The sequence below is a fragment of the Oncorhynchus clarkii genome, chromosome 7, assembly GCF_045791955.1.
Source record: "Oncorhynchus clarkii lewisi isolate Uvic-CL-2024 chromosome 7, UVic_Ocla_1.0, whole genome shotgun sequence".
NCBI lineage: Eukaryota > Metazoa > Chordata > Actinopteri > Salmoniformes > Salmonidae > Oncorhynchus > Oncorhynchus clarkii.
Genome location: NC_092153.1, coordinates 25,551,707 through 25,570,191, shown reverse-complemented (window position 1 = coordinate 25,570,191; position 18,485 = coordinate 25,551,707). Strand labels below are relative to the sequence as shown.

The 18,485-nt window shown below is 43.5% G+C and overlaps 1 protein-coding gene across 1 annotated transcript; it reads right to left on the bottom strand.

Annotated features, from left to right (window-relative positions):
• Positions 1 to 10: 10 nt before the first annotated feature.
• Positions 11 to 16,147, bottom strand: LOC139413119 (junctional adhesion molecule 2a). The gene is made up of 10 exons (XM_071160194.1): positions 15,852 to 16,147; positions 10,942 to 11,118; positions 10,503 to 10,652; positions 10,175 to 10,362; positions 4,155 to 4,257; positions 2,825 to 2,932; positions 2,676 to 2,688; positions 2,246 to 2,317; positions 1,967 to 2,000; positions 11 to 1,690 (listed from the first exon to the last, which is right to left on the bottom strand). The coding sequence occupies exons 1-10, from the start codon at positions 15,898 to 15,900 to the stop codon at positions 1,652 to 1,654; spliced, it is 933 nt and encodes a 310-aa protein (XP_071016295.1). The 5' UTR covers positions 15,901 to 16,147; the 3' UTR covers positions 11 to 1,651.
• Between the last annotated feature and the right edge of the window lie 2,338 nt (positions 16,148 to 18,485).

The window sequence follows — 18,485 nt, the reverse complement described above, 5'->3', positions numbered from 1 at the left end:
ATTGAACAAGTTTTTGATAGAAAATCTTTAATACTGAATAAACATCTTACAAAGAATAAATGTACAGCAACCCCTTCATCCATAGCCTAAGAAAAATACACTATAAGACCAAAAATGCAGTAGCACAATAATACTTTAGCTTAAACAAAACAAGAAAACACTTACAAAAGAGCCCCTAGATAGAATATAACAACTACTTTTGAAAGGCACTGGGCATCACAGAAAATGTAGGCATCTTCGGGTGAGCAGGGGTCCATCTCAAAGGTCTCAATTCAATTAGTATTGCCGAAGTTCAGAGCTACCGCGCAATTTAAATGTAAAGGTAATTTATGATTGAGCCAACATATGCAGTTCAACGTGAAGGCAGTCTGCGAAAATAGGAACATCGCCTTTAAATTTCAATCATAGCACTGAACTTCGTCATTACGGATTGAATCGATTCCAAAGTGTCCCCTTTCCTTCAGCTGCACTGTTCTGAAAGGAATATAGTGGATGGCCAATATTCAAAATGGAGGAAACAATCCATAAGACTATTGTGGTGATCTCTGGTGTTTTTCAGGGATGTCTCCTGTTCTGACCAACACTGCTTTACTATTATTGGGGCGTGGCCCATACAAAAAAAAACAATTTCTCCATCTTAAAACAGATGGACTTTGATGTGGATATTATTATTTTTTTTTACCTGTATGCTAATTAGACTAACAGGGGGCGAGGACATCGACTATGTAATTTTGGGCTCCCGAGTGGTGCAGAATCTCAGTGCTTGAGGCATCACTACAGACCCTGGTTCGATTCCAGGCTGTATCACAACCGGCTGTGATTGGGAGTCCCATAGGGCGGCGCACAATTGGCCCTGCGTCGTTAGGGTTTGGCCGGGGTAGGCCATCATTGTAAATAAGAATTTGTTCTTAACAGACTTGCCTAGTTAAGTAAAAATCCAAACCGACTGAATGAGATCTACTGCCCTCAGAAGAAAATGGATTGGTCAGTTAAGAACAAACTCTTATTTACAATGACGGCCAAACCCAGACGACGCTGGGCCAATTGAGCGCCGCTCTATGGGACTCCCAATCACGGCCGGATGTGTTACAGCCTGGATTCGAACCAGGGACTGTCGTGACACCTCTTGCACTGAGATGCTGCGTCACTCGGGAGGCCTAATGTGATGGCTACCTTGTATGCACAACTTTCCCTTAAATTCACATCAATAGCCTTATCCAATAGCCTTCAGAAAATATGTACAGTATATTACACTCAGATGCCATGTTCACGGTCTTTGGTATAAAATAAGATTTAGGTAGTTCATGTTTTGGCCAGTTGGGGGGGGGAAGTGAGCATGTGTGGGACGTAATTCCTTGGGTCCACCACAACATGGCGATATGCTGTAGTTTAACAACTTGTCCACCAGAGGGAAGTAGAGTACCATGTGACTAATATAATAGGCTTGCATTGAGGGCCCTGGGAAAGCAAAACAGGGGGAATAAATGGCCTCTACGCAGAGTTGTCTGTCCCCTCCCTTGCTATCCATTCACAAGGGTGAGGAGAGCAGGGTTGGTCAGTCCCCAAAAATATAATTAACTATTCTTAGAGCTATTCATTTGGGTGGAATGAAACTACTCCAGTGGTGTCTTCCAGGGGGTTGTCGAGGTCCTCACAGCATGAAGGACTGGGTGTGTTTGAAGTCCGCAGGCTGAGCGAGAGAAAACAGTAGCATATTTTCATTCGGTCAGAACTACTGCAATTCAGGTCTTTTTCTCCATTATTAGTAACCATTTGGATAATTTTACTTACTACTACTGCCAAGAGAATTATACTAGAAATGATCATATTGTATTTTAATATGGTTGTAAAATGTTATCTAGAAAATGTCACATGTAAGGGGGTAATGCTCAAGTCAACATTTCCTGTGAACATCATACCCATCCATGAATACACCAACAGAGAAAATCTGAGGAAAAACACTCACGTCTTGGGGTGGAGGGTTGTAGTTGGCATTAGTCCTGGAAGACAGAGGCATTTATAAAGACAATAGATTGTTTAACAGAGTGGCGGGAGCGAGAGGGAGGGGGCTTCCTAAATGTGATGCAGCTGTGGTCTCAGTAAAAACATCTATCAAAAGAACACCACCACATCAAACACAGCACAGGACACGGTCCTATGGAGTGGAAAGGGCAACTTTTTCTGTACAAGGACTCTTGTCTACTTTTAAATCTATTACTCGAGTCTGTCTGTGGGTCAGACTCACTTGTCTTTTGTTCTATGGAGGTCCTGGTTGCTGATGTGGGCCACACCATGACACTGAGGGATCCAAAAGGACCTGGGGGGGGGGTTCAAAGTTGAGTGAAGGGGTGGATGAGGTTCACACACCATGCTCAGGGTTACTAACAAACACGACCACACAGAGGGGGGGGGGGGTAAGCGAATCACAATTCAGCCGGGAGGGGGGTTTATTAGCAGTCAGGGTTCACTTGAAAAGGAGATGTCAATCACAATGTGACTTCCCTCGATAAACAATGACTCATTATGGTTATTATTTTGTAATTCATTAAAAATAATCATGAGATTATTCCTAGTCATCTAACTGGCCTAATCTAGAGTCAGTCAGTCAAAATGCCTCAGGGTGCCTTCACTGTATTTGGGATAATCGTTCATGGATTTAAGGACACAACTCTTACCTTCCTCTGTGTTCTGGAGTTGGATAGAAATGAAGAGGAGAGTGGAGACAGAAAGTAAGAGGAAGTGAGTGCAAATGATATTTTCTAACAGAGAGCCAGACATATTGTATGTTTCATGGACAGACAGAGAGAGGGACAGACAGACTCACTGCTGAAGTAGCCATTACGGTGTGCATAGTACCCCCCGAAGCCACAAATGGCGATGACCAGACAGATGACCACGACCGCAGCCACGACCCCTGCCATGTTTACATCCTCTGAAAGAGAGAGTGAGAGAGTCACGCTAGTTGGTTACAAAACTAAGGACACTTCAAATAACATTTCTCTACACGCAGATGACATTCTCCTCTATATAACCAACCCTCAAGCCAGTATCCGAGATATCGTGGATCTGATTCATTTGTTTTGTGCCTTCTCTGGCTACAGAATCAATTGGAATAAGTGAATTAATGCCTGTTTGAGTGCAGGCCCCTTCTTGGTTAAAACATCTCCCATTTAAGATTTCCTCCGAAAAATGAACCTACCCAGGGGAAATTACAAAAATGTACTCTTCCCTATTTAAAGCTAAAAACCTTTGCTTCTGTTCCTCTCCTCGCCCCAACCTGGGCTCGAACCAGGGACCCTCTGAGCACATCGACAAGTCACCCTTGATGCACCATTACTTATCACTCCACAAAAGCCACGGCTCGGTTTTCCTTCTGGGGGTTATTCAAGAGGTCTTTTCTTTTTTTCTTTCTGAAAAACTAGTTTTATTTCTTTCCTTACTGTTTTTGTTGTATCCATTTGTTCTAATGGTTTCTTAGCTTAGAAGCTCAGAAGACCAATTGTACAATTCTATGCCTATATACCTACACTTCACAATTGAATTGAATGTATTTTGTGTAAAAGACATATACAACAACATGTACAATGTGGACCCAGAGGATATCACTTGAAAGTATTCATTAAAACGCTTGTTTCCAAAGTGGTCCCCGGTGGTAAAAACAATAACACATTTAACGATTAAAAAAAGGCAAGACAAAATGACAAACAACCATATATACATTCATTTATATTGACACCCTAAAAAGTGGCACTATTCACTGCACCTTTCCCTAACCTTAAAGCACAAGGGGCAGTGGAGGGGTTTCTCGTACTTAGACAACCTTATCCAAATGAAAACCTTTGCCTGGTTTTTGAAGCTATTTCCACTTTTTCTTTGCTTGATCTCCAGGGGGAGGCTATTCCATAGACACATGCCTGTATAGAAAAACGTGCTCCTCACAGTACTGTTTACTCTTGGGATTTTACAAGACATAACACTAGCTCTGGTATTGTAACTGTGTTGGTTATAGACCATATCAATGGGGTTTGAAGCACGAGAGTCACGCTAGTTTGTGTAAAGACAAAACTACACTAATATGAACCACAATCATTCTTAGAATTACACACACACACACGCACACACACACACACACACACATACACACACACACTCACCTATCTTCATGTGTTTAGCCTCACACATCTTGGGCGGCCCCACTTTGTTGGATGCCAGACAGCTGTACTGTCCCGTGTCGCCTCTCGCCACAGTCTTAAACTCCTGCCAGAGAGAGAAAGAGACAGATGGAGGGCTCACAGGAAAGAAAAAGAGAGAGGAAGATGATACGATGCACAGAACCTGTATAGTTTTTTTTGTGCAATTGGTCTAGAGTATACCAGTGTGCTTCCGAACTTAAGGGTCTATATGGGTTGATGTCTGACCAAAGGGAAGTGACCTATTTCAGAATATTGATTGTCGCACTCCAGCTGCTAATACACTGGACCACTGCTACTCTAACTTCCGCGATGCATACAAGGCCCTCCTTTCGGCAAATCTGACCACAACTCCATTTTGCTCCTCCCTTCCTATGGGCAGAAACTCAAAACAGGATGTACCCGTGACAAGAACTATTCAACGCTGGTCTGACCAATCGAATCCATGCTTCAAGATTGTTTTGATCACGCTGACATGGACATGTTCCGGGTAGCCTCAGAGAATAATTTCGATTTATATGCTGATTCGGTGAGTGAGTTTATAAGGAAGTGCATAGGAGATGTTGTACCCACTGCGACTATTAAAATCTACCCTTATCAGAAACCGTGGATAGATGGCGGCATTCGCGCAAAACTGAATGAGCGAACCACCTCATTTAACCATGGAAAGATGACTGGGAATATGGTCGAATACAAACAGTGTAGTTATTCCCTCTGCAAGTCAATCAAACAAGCGAAATGTTAGCATAGAGACAAAGTAGAGTTGCAATTCAATGGCTCAGACACGAGATGTATGTGGCAGGGTCTACAGACAATCACAGACTACAAAAAGAAAACCAGCCATGGACACCGACGTCTTGCTTCCAGACAAACTAAACACCTTCTTTGCCCGCTTTGGGGATAATACAGTGCCACCGATGCGGCCTGCTACCAAGGACTGTGGGCTCTCCTCCGTGGCCGATGTGAGTAAGACATTTAAACACGTTAACCCTCGCAAGGCTGACGGCCCAGACGGCATCCCTACCCTCGTCCTCAGAGCATGCGCAGACCAGCTGGCTGGTGTGTTTATGGACATGTTCAATCTCTCCCTATCCCAGTCTGCTGTCCCCACATGCTTCAAGATGACCACCATTGTTCCAGTACCCAAGAAGGCAAAGGTAACTGAACTAAATGACTATCGCCCCAGAGCACTCACTTCTGTCATCATGTAGTGCTTTGAGAGACTAGTCAAGGATCATATCACCTCCACCTTACCGGTCACCCTAGACCCACTTCAATTTGCATACCGCCCCAATAGGTCCACAGACGATGCAATCGCCATCACACTGAAGACGGCCCTATCCCATCTGGACAAGAGGAATACCTATGTAAGAATGCTGTTTATTGACTACAGCTCAGCATTCAACACCATAGTACCCTCCAAGCTCATCATTAAGCTTGAGGCCCTGGGTCTCAACCCCACCCTGTGCAATTGGGTCCTGGGACTTCCTAGGACCCCTAGGTGGTGAAGATAGGAAACAACATCTCCACTTCGCTGATCCTCAACACTGGGGCCCCACAAGGGTGTGTGCTCAGCCCCCTCCTGTACTCCCTGTTCACCATTGACTTCATGGCTATGCACGCCTCCAACATCAAGTTTGCAGACGACGCAAAAATAGTAGGCTTGATCATCAACAATGACGAGACAGCCTATAGGGAGGCGGTGAGGGCACTCGGAGTGTGGTGTCAGGAAAACAACCTCTCACTCAACGTCAACAAAACAAAGGAGATGATCGTGGACTTAAGGAAACAGCAGAGGGTGCATCCCACTATCCACATCGACGGGACAGCAGTGGAGAAGGTGGAAACTTTTAAGTTCCTCATCGAACACATCACGGACACACTGAAATGGTCCACCCACACAGATAGTGTGGTGAAGAAGGCGCAACAGCGTCTCTTCAACCTCAGGATTCTGAAGAAATCTGGCTTGTCACCTAAAACCCTCACAATTTTTTACAGATGCACAATTGAGAGCATCCTGTCGGGCTGTATCACCAACTGGTATGGCAACTGCACTGCCCACAACCGCAGGGCTCTCCAGAGGGTGGTGGGGTCTGCACAACGCATCACCAGGGGCAAACTACCTTCCCCCCCAGAACACCTACAGCACCTGATGTCACAGGAAGGCCAAAAAGATCATCAAGGACAACAACCACCCGAGCCACTGCCTGTTCACCCTACTACCATCCAGAAGGTGGAGGTCAGTACAGGTGCATCTGGGACCGAGAGACTGGGAAATAGCTTCTAGCTCAAGGCCATCAGACTGTTAAACAGCCATCACTAACACAGAGAGGCTGCTGCCTTCATACAGACTTGAAATCATTGGCCACTTTAATAAATATATGACTAGTCACTTTAATTGCCACTTTAATAACGTTTACATATCTTGCATTACTCATCCCAAATGTATATACTGTATTTTATACCATCTATTGCATCTTGCCTATGCCGCTTGGTCATTGCTCATCCATATATTTATATGGATATATTCTTATTCCATCCCTTTACTTAGATTTGTGTGTATTAGGTAGTTGTTATGGAATTTTTAGATTACTTGTTAGATATTGCTGCACTGTCGGAACTAGAAGCACAAGCATTTCACTACACTCGCAATAACATCTGCTAACCATGTGTATGTGACCAATAAAATTTGATTTGATTTCTGAGGTGGCCACTGTTGGTCTGAACTGTAACTAAGGTTTCAGTGTCTTACTGAGGTTTGTATTATCATATACTGTGTTAGTGGTTGATTATACCTCCATGTATTGGAGTATGTAATGGAGGCCTGCTACATCGGATGCATAACTTACAGTGTACAGAACGTGAGGCGCTCCTATTAATCTCCATGAAACTTGGGCGTAAGTGAGCTGTAGGTGAGTGAGCTGTAAGTTATACTTTGGTTCTATTTTCAATTTTAAAAAATCCCGCAGCTCACAATAGGATAAAGAACCTTGCACATTGCTCTCGCTGGCCAAAAATTACACTTCCAGTGTAGTAGGTAAAAATAATAATCTCGATGCCCTAGTGTGGCTCCTACGTAACACACAGTCTGTGGGTGTGGCTGGGCCCTCGTTCTGCCAAATTCAAATTGCTTTACTGGCACATACAGTGCATTCGGAAAGTATTCAGACCCCTTGACTTTCTCCAAATTTTTGTTACTTTACAGCCTTGTTCTAAAATGGATTAACACCTCTTAAGGATCCGCCCCTTTTTTTTCAATTTTCTCCTAACATGACATATCCAAATCTAACTGCTTGTAGCGCAGGACCGGAAGCAAGGATATGCATATTATTGATACCACTTGAAAGGAAACACTTCGAAATGTGTGGAAATGTGAAATTAATGTAGGAGAATATAACACATTAGATCTGGTAAAAGACACTACAAAGAAAAAAACGTGTGTTTTTTTTTTTTTTAGTACCGTCAACTTTGAAATGCAAGAGAAAGGCCATGATGTATTATTCCAGCCCAGGCGCAATTTAGATTTTGCAGTGTATGTGCAAAGTTTTAGACTGATCCAGTGAAACATTGCATTTCTGTTCAAAATATTGTATCAAGACTGCCCAAATGTGCCTAATTGGTTTATTAATAACGTTGCACTCTCCTCAAACAATAGCATGGTATTATTTCACTGTAATAGCTACTGTAAATTGGACAGTGCAGTTAGATTAACTACGATTTAAGCTTTCTGCCAATATCAGATTTGTCTATGTCCTAGGAAATGTTCTTGCTACTTACAACCTCATGCTAATCGCATTAGCCTCTGTTAGCTCAACCTGTCCCGCAGGGGACCCACCAATCCTGTAGAGTTAAATAGTTTTTTCTCCCCTCATCATTCTACACACAATACCCCATAATGACAAAGCAAAAACAGCTTGCAAACAGCTTGCAAAAAATAACTGAAATATCACATTTAAAGTATTCAGACCCTTTACTCAGTAATTTGTTGAAGCACCTTTGGCAGTGATTACAGCCATGAGTCTTCCCAGGGATGTCACTACACGCTTGCCACACCTGTATTTGGGGAGTTTCTCCCATTCTTCGATCTGACAGATCCTCAAATATTTCTGTCAGGTTGATGACTGGGGACTACAGGAAAAGGAGGACCAAGCACACCCCATTCTCATCGACAGGGCTGTAGTGGAACAGGTTGAGAGCTTCAAGTTCCTTGGTGTCCTCATGACCAACAAACTATCATGATCCAAACACACCAAGATAGTCGTGAAGAGGGCATGACAAAGTCTATTCCACCTCAGGAGACTGAAAATATTTGGCATGGGTCCTCAGATCCTCAAAAAGTTTTACAGCTGCACCATCGAGAGCATGTTTGCTTCACTGCCTGGTATGGCAACTGCTCGGCCTCCGACCGTAAGGCACAACAGTGGGTAGTGCGTACGGTCCAGTACATCACTGGTGCTATGCTTCTTGCCATACAGGACCTCTATACCAGGCGGTGTCAGAGGAAGGCCCTAAAAAATTGTAAATGACTCCAACCACCCTAGTCATAGAACTGTTCTTTCTGCTACCGCATAGCAAGCGGTACTGGAGCGCCACGTCTAGGTCCAAAAGGCTTCTTAACAGCTTCTACCCTCAAGCCATAAGACTCCTGAACAACTAATCAAATGGCTACCCAGACTATTTTCATTGCGCCCCCTCTTTAACCCTGCTGCTACTCTCTTATTGTCTATGCATAGTCACTTTCACTCTACCTACATGTACATATTACCTGAATTACCTCGACTAACCGGTGGCCCCGCACATTGACTCTGTACCGGTACTCCCTGTATATAGCCTCGCCATTGTTATTTTACTGCTGCTCTTTAATAACTTGATACTCACATTTTTTACTTAACACTTATTTATCTTAAAACTGCATTGTTAGTTAAGGGCTTATAAGTAAGCATTTGACTGTAAGATCCATGTGCATGTGACAAATACAATTTGATTTGTTTTGGATCGGGAGCGTCACTGCACAGCTATTTTTCAGGTCTCTCCAGAGATGTTCGATTGGGTTAAAGTCCTGGCTCTGACTTGGCAACTCAAGAACATTTAGAGACTTGTCCCGAAGCCACTCCTGCGTTATCTTGGCTGTGTGCTTAGGGTCGTTGTCCTGTTTGAAGGTGAACCTTCACCCCAGTCTGAGGTCCTGAGCGCTCTGGAGCAGGTTTTCATCAACAATCTCTGTACTTTTCTCCATTCATTTTTCCTTGATCCTGACTAGTCTCCCAGTTCCTGCGACTGAAAAACATCCCCACAGCATGATGCTGCCACCACCATGCCTCACCTTAGCAATCGTGGCAGGTTTATTTGAGATGTGTTGCTTGACATTCAGGCCAAAGAGTTCAATCTTGGTTTCATCAGACCAGATAATCTTGTTTCTCATGGTCTGAGAGTCAATGTTGCAGAATTGTTTTGGTACCCTTCTCCAGATCTGTGCCTCAACACAATCCTGTCTCGGAACTCTACAGACAATTCCTTCGACCCCGTGGCTTGGTTTTTGCTCTGACATGCACTGCCAACTGTGGGACCTTATATGGACAGGTGTGTGCCTTTCCAAAAAATGTCCAATCAATTGAATTTACCACAGGTGGACTCCAGCATCTCAAGGATGATCAATAGAATCAGGATGCACCTGAGCTCAATTTTGAGTCTCATAAGCAAAGGGTCTGAATACTTATGTAAATAAGGTATTTATGTTTTTTATTTGTAATACATTTGCAAACATTTCTAAAAACCTGTTTTCGTTTTGTCATTATGGGGCATTGTGTGTAGATTGAGGAGAATTCTTTTTTTTAAATCCATTTTAGAATAAAGCTGTAACGTAACTAAATGTGGAAAAGGGGGAAGGGGTCTGAATGCTTTCCGAATGCACTGTACATTGAGTAAATTGTGCCAAAGCATCAATGGTACGACTGTATATACACTGTTCTTAAAAAGTATCTCACCAGTATGCCCGTGATTGGGTTGAGATGGTAGGTGGCGTTGGCCATGCGGGAGGGGGTCAGCGGCTTGTCATCTTTGTACCAGGAGTAGGTGGCTGGGGGGATGCTCTGCTGGTCCCTACAGCGCAGCTGCACCACAGAGCCCGTCAAGGCCGAGCTGGGGATCTCACAGGATGGGGTGTGGGGGGGCACTGTGAGGAGGGTACAGCCACAATGTCAGCTGGGTTAAGGGGGTGCACAAACAGCATGTCTGAGACAACACACAGACACACTCAGAACACTCAGTCAGGCAGACAGACCCTCTCAGTCTGCCAGACGATGTGGTACACACCCAAGACTTCGAGGGTGATGTTAGTCTCCCCCAGGGTGATGGTGTCGTGAGGGGCAGTGATCTCACAGCGGTATTCGCCCGCGTCTTTCTGGGTCACCCTCTGTAGGGTCACCGTTGCCCCCTTGATCCTTGCACGCCCCGCAAAGGCTCCTGGGAGAGTGGAAACCGGTCAACACAGAGAAGAGGGGGGTTGTGGAGATGTGGTTTCTTAAGGACAAATGTTCTACTTAAACTAACATCAACCATCTGGTAACCTCTCATACAAATGTCTTTGTAATGTTCATCACATTCTGCTTTATGTTGATGAGGCTCTTAAAACAAATTCCCCTCGTGTGAGGAGCGTAAATGAAATCTGAGAGTCTGAAGATGGGCTCTGGACAGGGGTTAAAAGAGACAGAAAGAGAGCGATGGAAGACAATGTGCCAGGACAGCCAATCACCTCTGAAGTGTCCCTCATAGTAAACAAATGATACATCTGTTCCTTTCTTCTTCCACTCGATTCGAGGATTCTGTTCCTTCTCTGTCCGAAAATCACAGCTCAGGACCGCATCAGAGTTCTCGTGGACCTCCACCTTGGGCGTGGTTGTTGACACGGTAACAGGGACAATGGGGAGGCCTGAGGGATGGAGAGAGAGAGGTGCCACATATGGGGTTGGGGGAAAGGGTTGTAAGATGGAGGACCAGTTATGAACACCTTAACGCAATTATAAATCAGCAATTATAATCAGTTATGAACTAGTTTATAATCTGTTAGAAACCAGTTATATTCAGTTATGATGGACCAGTTGTAAATGTTGTATGAACCAATTATATCTGTTATGAACCAGTTTTTCCTCTGGACCAGATTGGCAGTGGAGCATGAAGACTCATGGCTGATTGTTTGGTTGGCTGGCTGTGTCTGTGTGTCGCTCCTGTTGAACATGTACATCTAGACAGGAACAGGAAATAGGAGCATCCCTTCCTGTCGGTTGATTGGTGCAGGGGTCAGGATTATTGTTTTGTCATCCTGTTGCTGTCCACAGGTCGCCCGGGTAACGCCCATCCATTGAGGGAGGAGTGCGTGTTGCGTGTGTATGTGCATATGTATGTATGTGTGTGTGTGTGTGTGTGTGTGTGTGGGGGGGGGGGGGGGAGATTAACTGGTACAATAACGTTATGTACAACACACACGCACACTGAGTATTTGGGTGGTTCCATGAAAAGACTGCCTTTTGCGCCCCTTTTGACATTTTATGTAGCAATTGTGCACCAATATTGAATTTTAAAAGCCTGTTATATTAAATGAAGAGCCTTATACTATACCCCATGGAGAAAATCAGCTTTTTTCAGTGGTGGAAAAAGTACCCAATTGTCATACTTGAGTAAAAGCAACCTTAATAGAAAATAATAGAAAAGTCCTCCAGTAAAATACTATTTGAGTAAAAGTCTAAAAGTATTTGGTTTTAAATATACTTAAGTATTAAAAGTCAATGTCATTTCTAAAATAGACTTAAGTATCCAAAGTAAAAGTATAAATCATTTCAAATTCCTTATATTTATTAAGCAAACCAGACGACACAATTGAATTGTTTTATTTACGGATAGCCACGGGCATACTCCAACACATTTATATTTAGTGATTCATCAGATCAGAGGCAGTAGAGATGGCCTCTTGATAAGTGTGTGAATTGGAACATTTTCCTGTCCTGCTAAGCATACATTCAAAATGCTAAGCACTTACATTCAAAATGTAACTAGTACTTTTGGGTGTCAGGGAAAATGCATGGAGTAAAAAGTACATTATTTTCTTTAGTAATGTAGTGAAGTAAAAGTAGTCAAAAACATAAATAGTGAAGTACAGATACCCCCTAAACTACTTAAGTCGTACGTTTTACTTAAGTATTTTACACCACTGGGTTTTTTAATATATGAATAAAGACTTGTTAAAGTGCCAAAATTCAGCATTTTGACACTATGATTCTAGAAAGTTATTAACCCACTTAACTCCAACATTTCACCATCATTGTAAAGCCCGAGTTATTTTGTTGCTTTGACAAAGTAATTTCTGAAGGTGATTATTTCTTACATTATTGATTCATTTACGTCTGTCCTTTATTTTGAGGTCAACCGTGTTACGTGAACTAAACTTTTTGTCAAAAATAATAATTGAACATTGAGCGTAAAAGCAGGTGAGCTGGTTCTGACTGTTTTGGGCCATTTTCTGGTGTTTTGTGGTGGAAAACTGAGCGGGTCGGGCATAACATGTCAACTGTTACCCATAGATAGACAGGCTAGAAATGTTTTTCCTTCCATTGTTTCAGTAAATACTGAGATGTATTCCGATAACACTCTTATTCACATGCATGCTCAACTAGATAACTGTAATGACATCTGTATCGCTGCATAACCTACTAATACTATATTCCGCTCAATTCATTAAATACTGGCCAGCAAAGCACAAAGCTATCTGTCATGGCCCAGTACTGGTAAACATCACGCCAAAAGACCTAAACCACCCATGTCTACACCAGTGGTTCCCAACCTTTTTCGGAAACTGTACCACCAACTGAATTTTGCTCTGCCGAGAGTACCCCTGAAGTACCCCCTCATGTGCATTTTACCAGTAAGCCCATGCTCATGAGTCTTATCAAGTACCCACTTGGATAGGCCAAGTACCCCTGGATGGGGAACCCACTGGTCTACACTGTACTTAACTGAGGTCAACTACCAAATGAGTCATTCTCTGTTAGCAGTTCGCTAGCTTCCTGTTCAGCCAGCTTCTTTTTGTTGCACTATTTCCTGTGGTTCTATTAGTGGACCAGAGGGTGGGATGGGGCAGAGGAAAGGTCCTAACCAATCCTCCTGGTCTCCTGCTTTCCCCCCCACGGAAGGGCAGGTGTGTGTCCCAAATGGTATCCCATTCCCTACATAGTGCCCTATGGGTCCTGGTCAAAAGTAGTACACTATGTAGGGAATATAGACGCAAACCGGGTCTACGTGGAAGAATTGAGGGAAAGTGAGACAAAGGCATTGGAGTTAACAGGAAGCCAGTGTAGAGGCTAGCACTGGAGTAATATGATCACATTTTTTGTTTCAAGTCAAGATTCTAGCAGCCGTGTTTAGCTCTAACTGAAGTTTGTTTAGTGCTTTATCCGGGTAGCCGAAAAGTAGAGCATTGCAGTAGTCTAACCTAGAAGTGACAAAGCATGGATTAATTTTTCTGCATAATTTTTGGAAAGTTTCTGATTTTTGCAATGTTACGAAGATGGAAAAAAGCTGTCCTCTCAGCGTGGAGGCGGCCATCTTAAATGGCCAGGAAAGCAGAGCAAAAGTTGGGAAACAAGACGTAAACAACTTGCTCGCTGACAAACAATGAAGCAAACCAATGAAGCATACTCAATTTCATTTCAAATCTAGTCGATTCACAGGAAATAAACGGAAAAACTGAATGTGTGTCCCATTGATTTTGAATTCTCCTTCTGAATCCTAGTTATGAGTATTTAGGCAATTAGGTCTACATAGGCCTACACATTATCAGTGGCAGAATGCAATCTCTCGCTTGATGTGCGTAAGTACAGTATGAATTCAAACTGCAGACTCATGTTGTCTATTCACATTGTCCTTCAGATGTTTGAGTACTGTAGGCGGTGGAAGTGCAGCCTTGTGTATTTTGTCCCTCCCTGCTTGCTGTCTGTGTTACTTTGTGCGTATGTGTAACACTGTTATCACTGCAGCTGTGTTGGGAGTGGGAGTGTGCCGCATCACTCCCTCTTTCTCTGTGAGGATGAGCATTGTCTCTCCCTGGCTGGATGGACAAAGAGAGAGGGAGAGGAGAGAGACAGAAGATAAGGGAGAGAGAGACAGATAGAGAGAATGAGATGTGGAGGGAGATAGGAAGAAGTAGATGGAGAGAATGAGAGAGATAACGAGAGAGTTTCATTTTATATCGTCAGGATCCATCAATAGCATCCCCGGGTTGAAGAAACTGTTGTCAGTGTCGGCTGTGGCGAACGCCAGCCACCTTGAGGAGCGTCTCCTCGAGATAACACAGACGTGATAACAACCGTGACATGATGCCAACACTTTCTCTGTCTGCTGAGTGGTGACCTGTCCCTCTCTGAACCCTTTGAGCCACCCGCCCTGAGACCTACCAAGGTTGGGTCAAATTGAAGTCAGTCAACTCAGAAAGAAAACTAAAATTCAAATTCAAGAATTTAAAAAAGGAGCATTTATTTTTATATGACTTTGCAATAAACGGGAAATTAGATGCTACTTCTATATGTTAGCATCTATTAGCATCTAAGAGAACATCCATTTCCAGACAGAGAGGGATCTAGAGAGACAAACAGAGAGAATGTGTGTGTGTGTCTTCCAAGGAGAACAAAGCCCCTCTGTATGTGTGTAACCCTGCACTGCTCTGTCAGGAACAGCTGTGCCAGTCAGGGTTGGTGGTGGTGGCGGTGGGGGGCTTGTTTGCAAAATGTTGGCATCTCACTGACACCATGGGATCGTCCCAAATGGCACCCTTTGTAGTGCACTACTTTCGAACGGAGCACTATGTGCCCTGATTTTTTTTAAAATAGTGCACTATAAAAGGGAATATAGAGTGCCATTTGGGACGAAACGATATGGTGACCTGCTGATAGCCCACATCCAGATTAGACTGGCCTGTTTCCAACAAAAACTTAAGGCCACATTAGTGGTCCATATCTGTTTTCTGCAGTTGCATGTAGCCCAATATCATCGCAATAATACGCACACACAGTGAGGAAGGCTGTATACGATAGACCGGCAACGTTGGAAACTTTAGTACAGGCCATAGTGGTTAGAGTGTTAGGCCAGTAACATAAAGGTTGTGAGGTCGAGTCCCCGAGCTGACAAGGTAAAACAATCTGTCGTTCTGCCCCTGAACAGGTCAGTTAACCCACTGTTCCTAGACCATCATTGTAAATAATAATTTGTTCTTAACCGACTTGCCTAGGTAAATAAAGTTTAAATAAAATAATGAAGAGGATTAAGTAATAAGTTAAGCCAATTACTACCGAAACAAGTGCTGCTCACTTTTTGTATTTGTGTGTGAAGCACTAGAAGCATCAACACAGTAAGATCACAATAATATATATATATATTTTTTAAATTGTGCTTTATCAATATTTTCCTATCTAAAATTGCTTATTTTTTTCTAAACACAAACAGCTGACATGGCATTACACATACAAAAGCAATAGGGATGACGGTAATGTAATTATTAAGAATACCAATACAGATCAACCCAAACATGCATTACACACACCCACAAGCACGCAAACAAACACACACACGAATAACTCATTATCATACGGAATAGCCTAAATGAAAAAGTTTACTTACATTGTATCAGTAGAATGACAAGGGGAAAAAACAGTGACGCTTTCTCCATCCTGAACTCCCGCTGTTCAAAAGTCTGCCCTTCCTCGAAATATGAGTTGCTCTTGAGCGACAACCTATTCCCGTACTTGTCCACAACTCCAGTAATTCCAGAATCTCGTCACTCCTTTGTGGAAATTATGTTTCGAAAACTCCGTAGAATTTCCTGAGCAGTTAGGCAGCCGGTGGTTCAAAGTCGCACTTTCGGACTCACTGTACACTATTACACCAGCCGCAGGGCACACGGCTGCAGAGTGGCTGTCACTGTAGACGGTCTCTCTACTATTCTACTGTTGTGGTAGGGAGGGGGGTTTGGTGGGGCGAGGAAGCGATTTGGTGGGGGACTCCTGGAGAAGGTATGCGGAGAGCGCAACGCTGTGTCCAAGACGTGCACTACACTTGTCCATCGTGCGCAACGCGCCAACAATGGCCAACTGCACTGATGACTGTTTTTTTTCCTGTAAGTATGTGTCATCATAGTCTCAGCACTTAAATCCTGGCATAACGCCATGCTATTTACTTTGAGACATTTTGATGAATTACCATAAAAGAGGACCACCACGAATGGTATAGGAAGCGACACCTGTTGCCAGGTGTGATTGTCGGACAAATCAAATCAAAATGTATTTGTCACATGCGCCGAATACAACACCTTACAGTGAAATGCTTACTTACAAGCCCTTAACCAACAATGCAGTTAGGAAAATACCCCCCCAAAAAGTAAGAGATAAGAATAACATAATTAAAGAGCAGCAGTAAATAACAATAGCGGGGCTATATACAGGCGGTGCTGGTACAGAGTCAATGTGCAGGGGCACCGGTGTCGAGGTAATTGAGGTAATATCTACATGAAGGTAGAGTTATTAAAGTGCCTACACATAGATAATAACAGAGAGCAGCAGCAGCAGCGTAGAAGGGGGGGGGGGGGGGGGGGGCAATGCAAATAGTCTGGGAAGCCATTTGATTAGATGTTCAGGAGTCTTATGGCTTGGGGGTAGAAGCTGTTCCGAAGCCTCTTGGACCTAGACTTGGCGTTACGGTACCGCTTGCCGTGGTCAGATTTGATTTGCCAAATGGAGGGCTTTGTACTTTGAGCCTGTGTGTGGAGTAAAGGTGGTCTAAAATAAATTCCCTCTGTTTGCACATTTAACATGCTGATAGGAATGAGGTTAAATGGATTTAAGTTTCCCTGCATTAAAGTCCCCGGCCACTAGGAGGACCGCCTCTGGATGAGCGTTTTCCTGTTTGCTTATGGCGGTACACAGCTCATTGAGCTTGGTTTTAGTGCCAGCACCGGTCTGTGGTGGTATGTAAGACAGCTACGAAAAATACAGGTGAAAACTCTCTAGGTAGTGTGGTCTACAGCTTATCATGAGATACTCTACCTTAGGAAAGCAACATCTTGGAGACTTCCATAGATATCGTGCACCCGCTCTTGCTTACATATATGCATAGGCCACCGCCCCATGTCTTACCAGAGGCTGCTGTTCTATCCTGTCGATAGAGTGCATAACCCACCAGTTGTATGTTCTTAATGAAGTCGTTCAGCCACGGTTCGGTGAAACATAAGATATTCGTTTTTAATGTCCCGTTGGTAGGATATACGTGCATTCAATTCATCCCATTGATTTTCCAGAGATTGAACGTTAGCTAGCAGGACGGAAGGCAAAGGCAGATTAGCCACTCGTCACCTGATCCTCATCCTGCACCCTGATCTTTTCCCGCAAAATCTCAGTTTCCTTCTCCAGCCAATGACGGGGATCTGGGCCTGGTCGGGTGTCTGTAGCATATCCCTCCCGTCCGACTCATTGACGAAGAACTCTTTGTCTAATTTGAGGTGAGTAATTTCAGTTCTGATGTCCAGAAGTTATTTTCTGTCATAAGAGACGGTAGCAACAACATTATGTACAAAACAAGTTACGAACTACTCGAAAAAACAAACAAAATAGCATGGTTGGCTAAGAGCCGATAAGATGGCAGCCGTCCCCTCCAGCGCCATCATACACTTGTCAAACTCGGACAATGCTTTTGGATAGAGTGAGGAAATGGTGCACACTGGTACCCATATCATTTGTTGAAATTGGCCCCTAATGAATGATGCAAATGATTTCAATATGAAGTCCTTCAAAGTAATTCACAATTGTAGGGTGGTTATCATTCTTTCCGCAGGGCAGTGGCGTGTATTCATGGATGCCAAGGGAATCCAGGCTTCCATTTTTTTACAAATAAAAAAAATACAAAATCATTTGATCTTTCGTCTCTCTAGTGTTTCAAAATGTTCCATCTATTCGCAAGAGGCTGAATGTATCTTACAGGAGAAAACAGAGCAAGCTAAACAGCGCCTCTCTGTCTCTATGTGTAGGCCAACTATCTGATGCGGTCTGGTCCAAACGAGTATGTTGTTGCCGTCCGTAGCATTGGAAGGCAAGGGAAGCATCTGGCCTCCCTTGATTAAAACAAAAGTGTACAAAATGTGCCAATCAGCGTTGCGCTAAACTGAGCGAGCTCAACTGTGTGGCGCACAACAACAACAAAAAGTGTAAAAGGGAAGCCAGCTTGGATTTTGGCATCACTCCTATCAAAACCCATTGAGAGTAT

Bases quoted from the DNA above. Each gene is read 5' to 3' on its own strand.
- LOC139413119 (XM_071160194.1), bottom strand. From the start codon at position 15,900: ATGGAGAAAGCGTCACTGTTTTTTCCCCTTGTCATTCTACTGATACAA. The intron at 11,119-15,851 runs GTAAGTAAACTT...TCCATCCCTCAG, and splicing joins TGTCATTCTACTGATACAAT to GCCTCCCCATTGTCCCTGTT. The intron at 10,653-10,941 runs GTGATTGGCTGT...CCACTCTCCCAG, and splicing joins CTATGAGGGACACTTCAGAG to GAGCCTTTGCGGGGCGTGCA.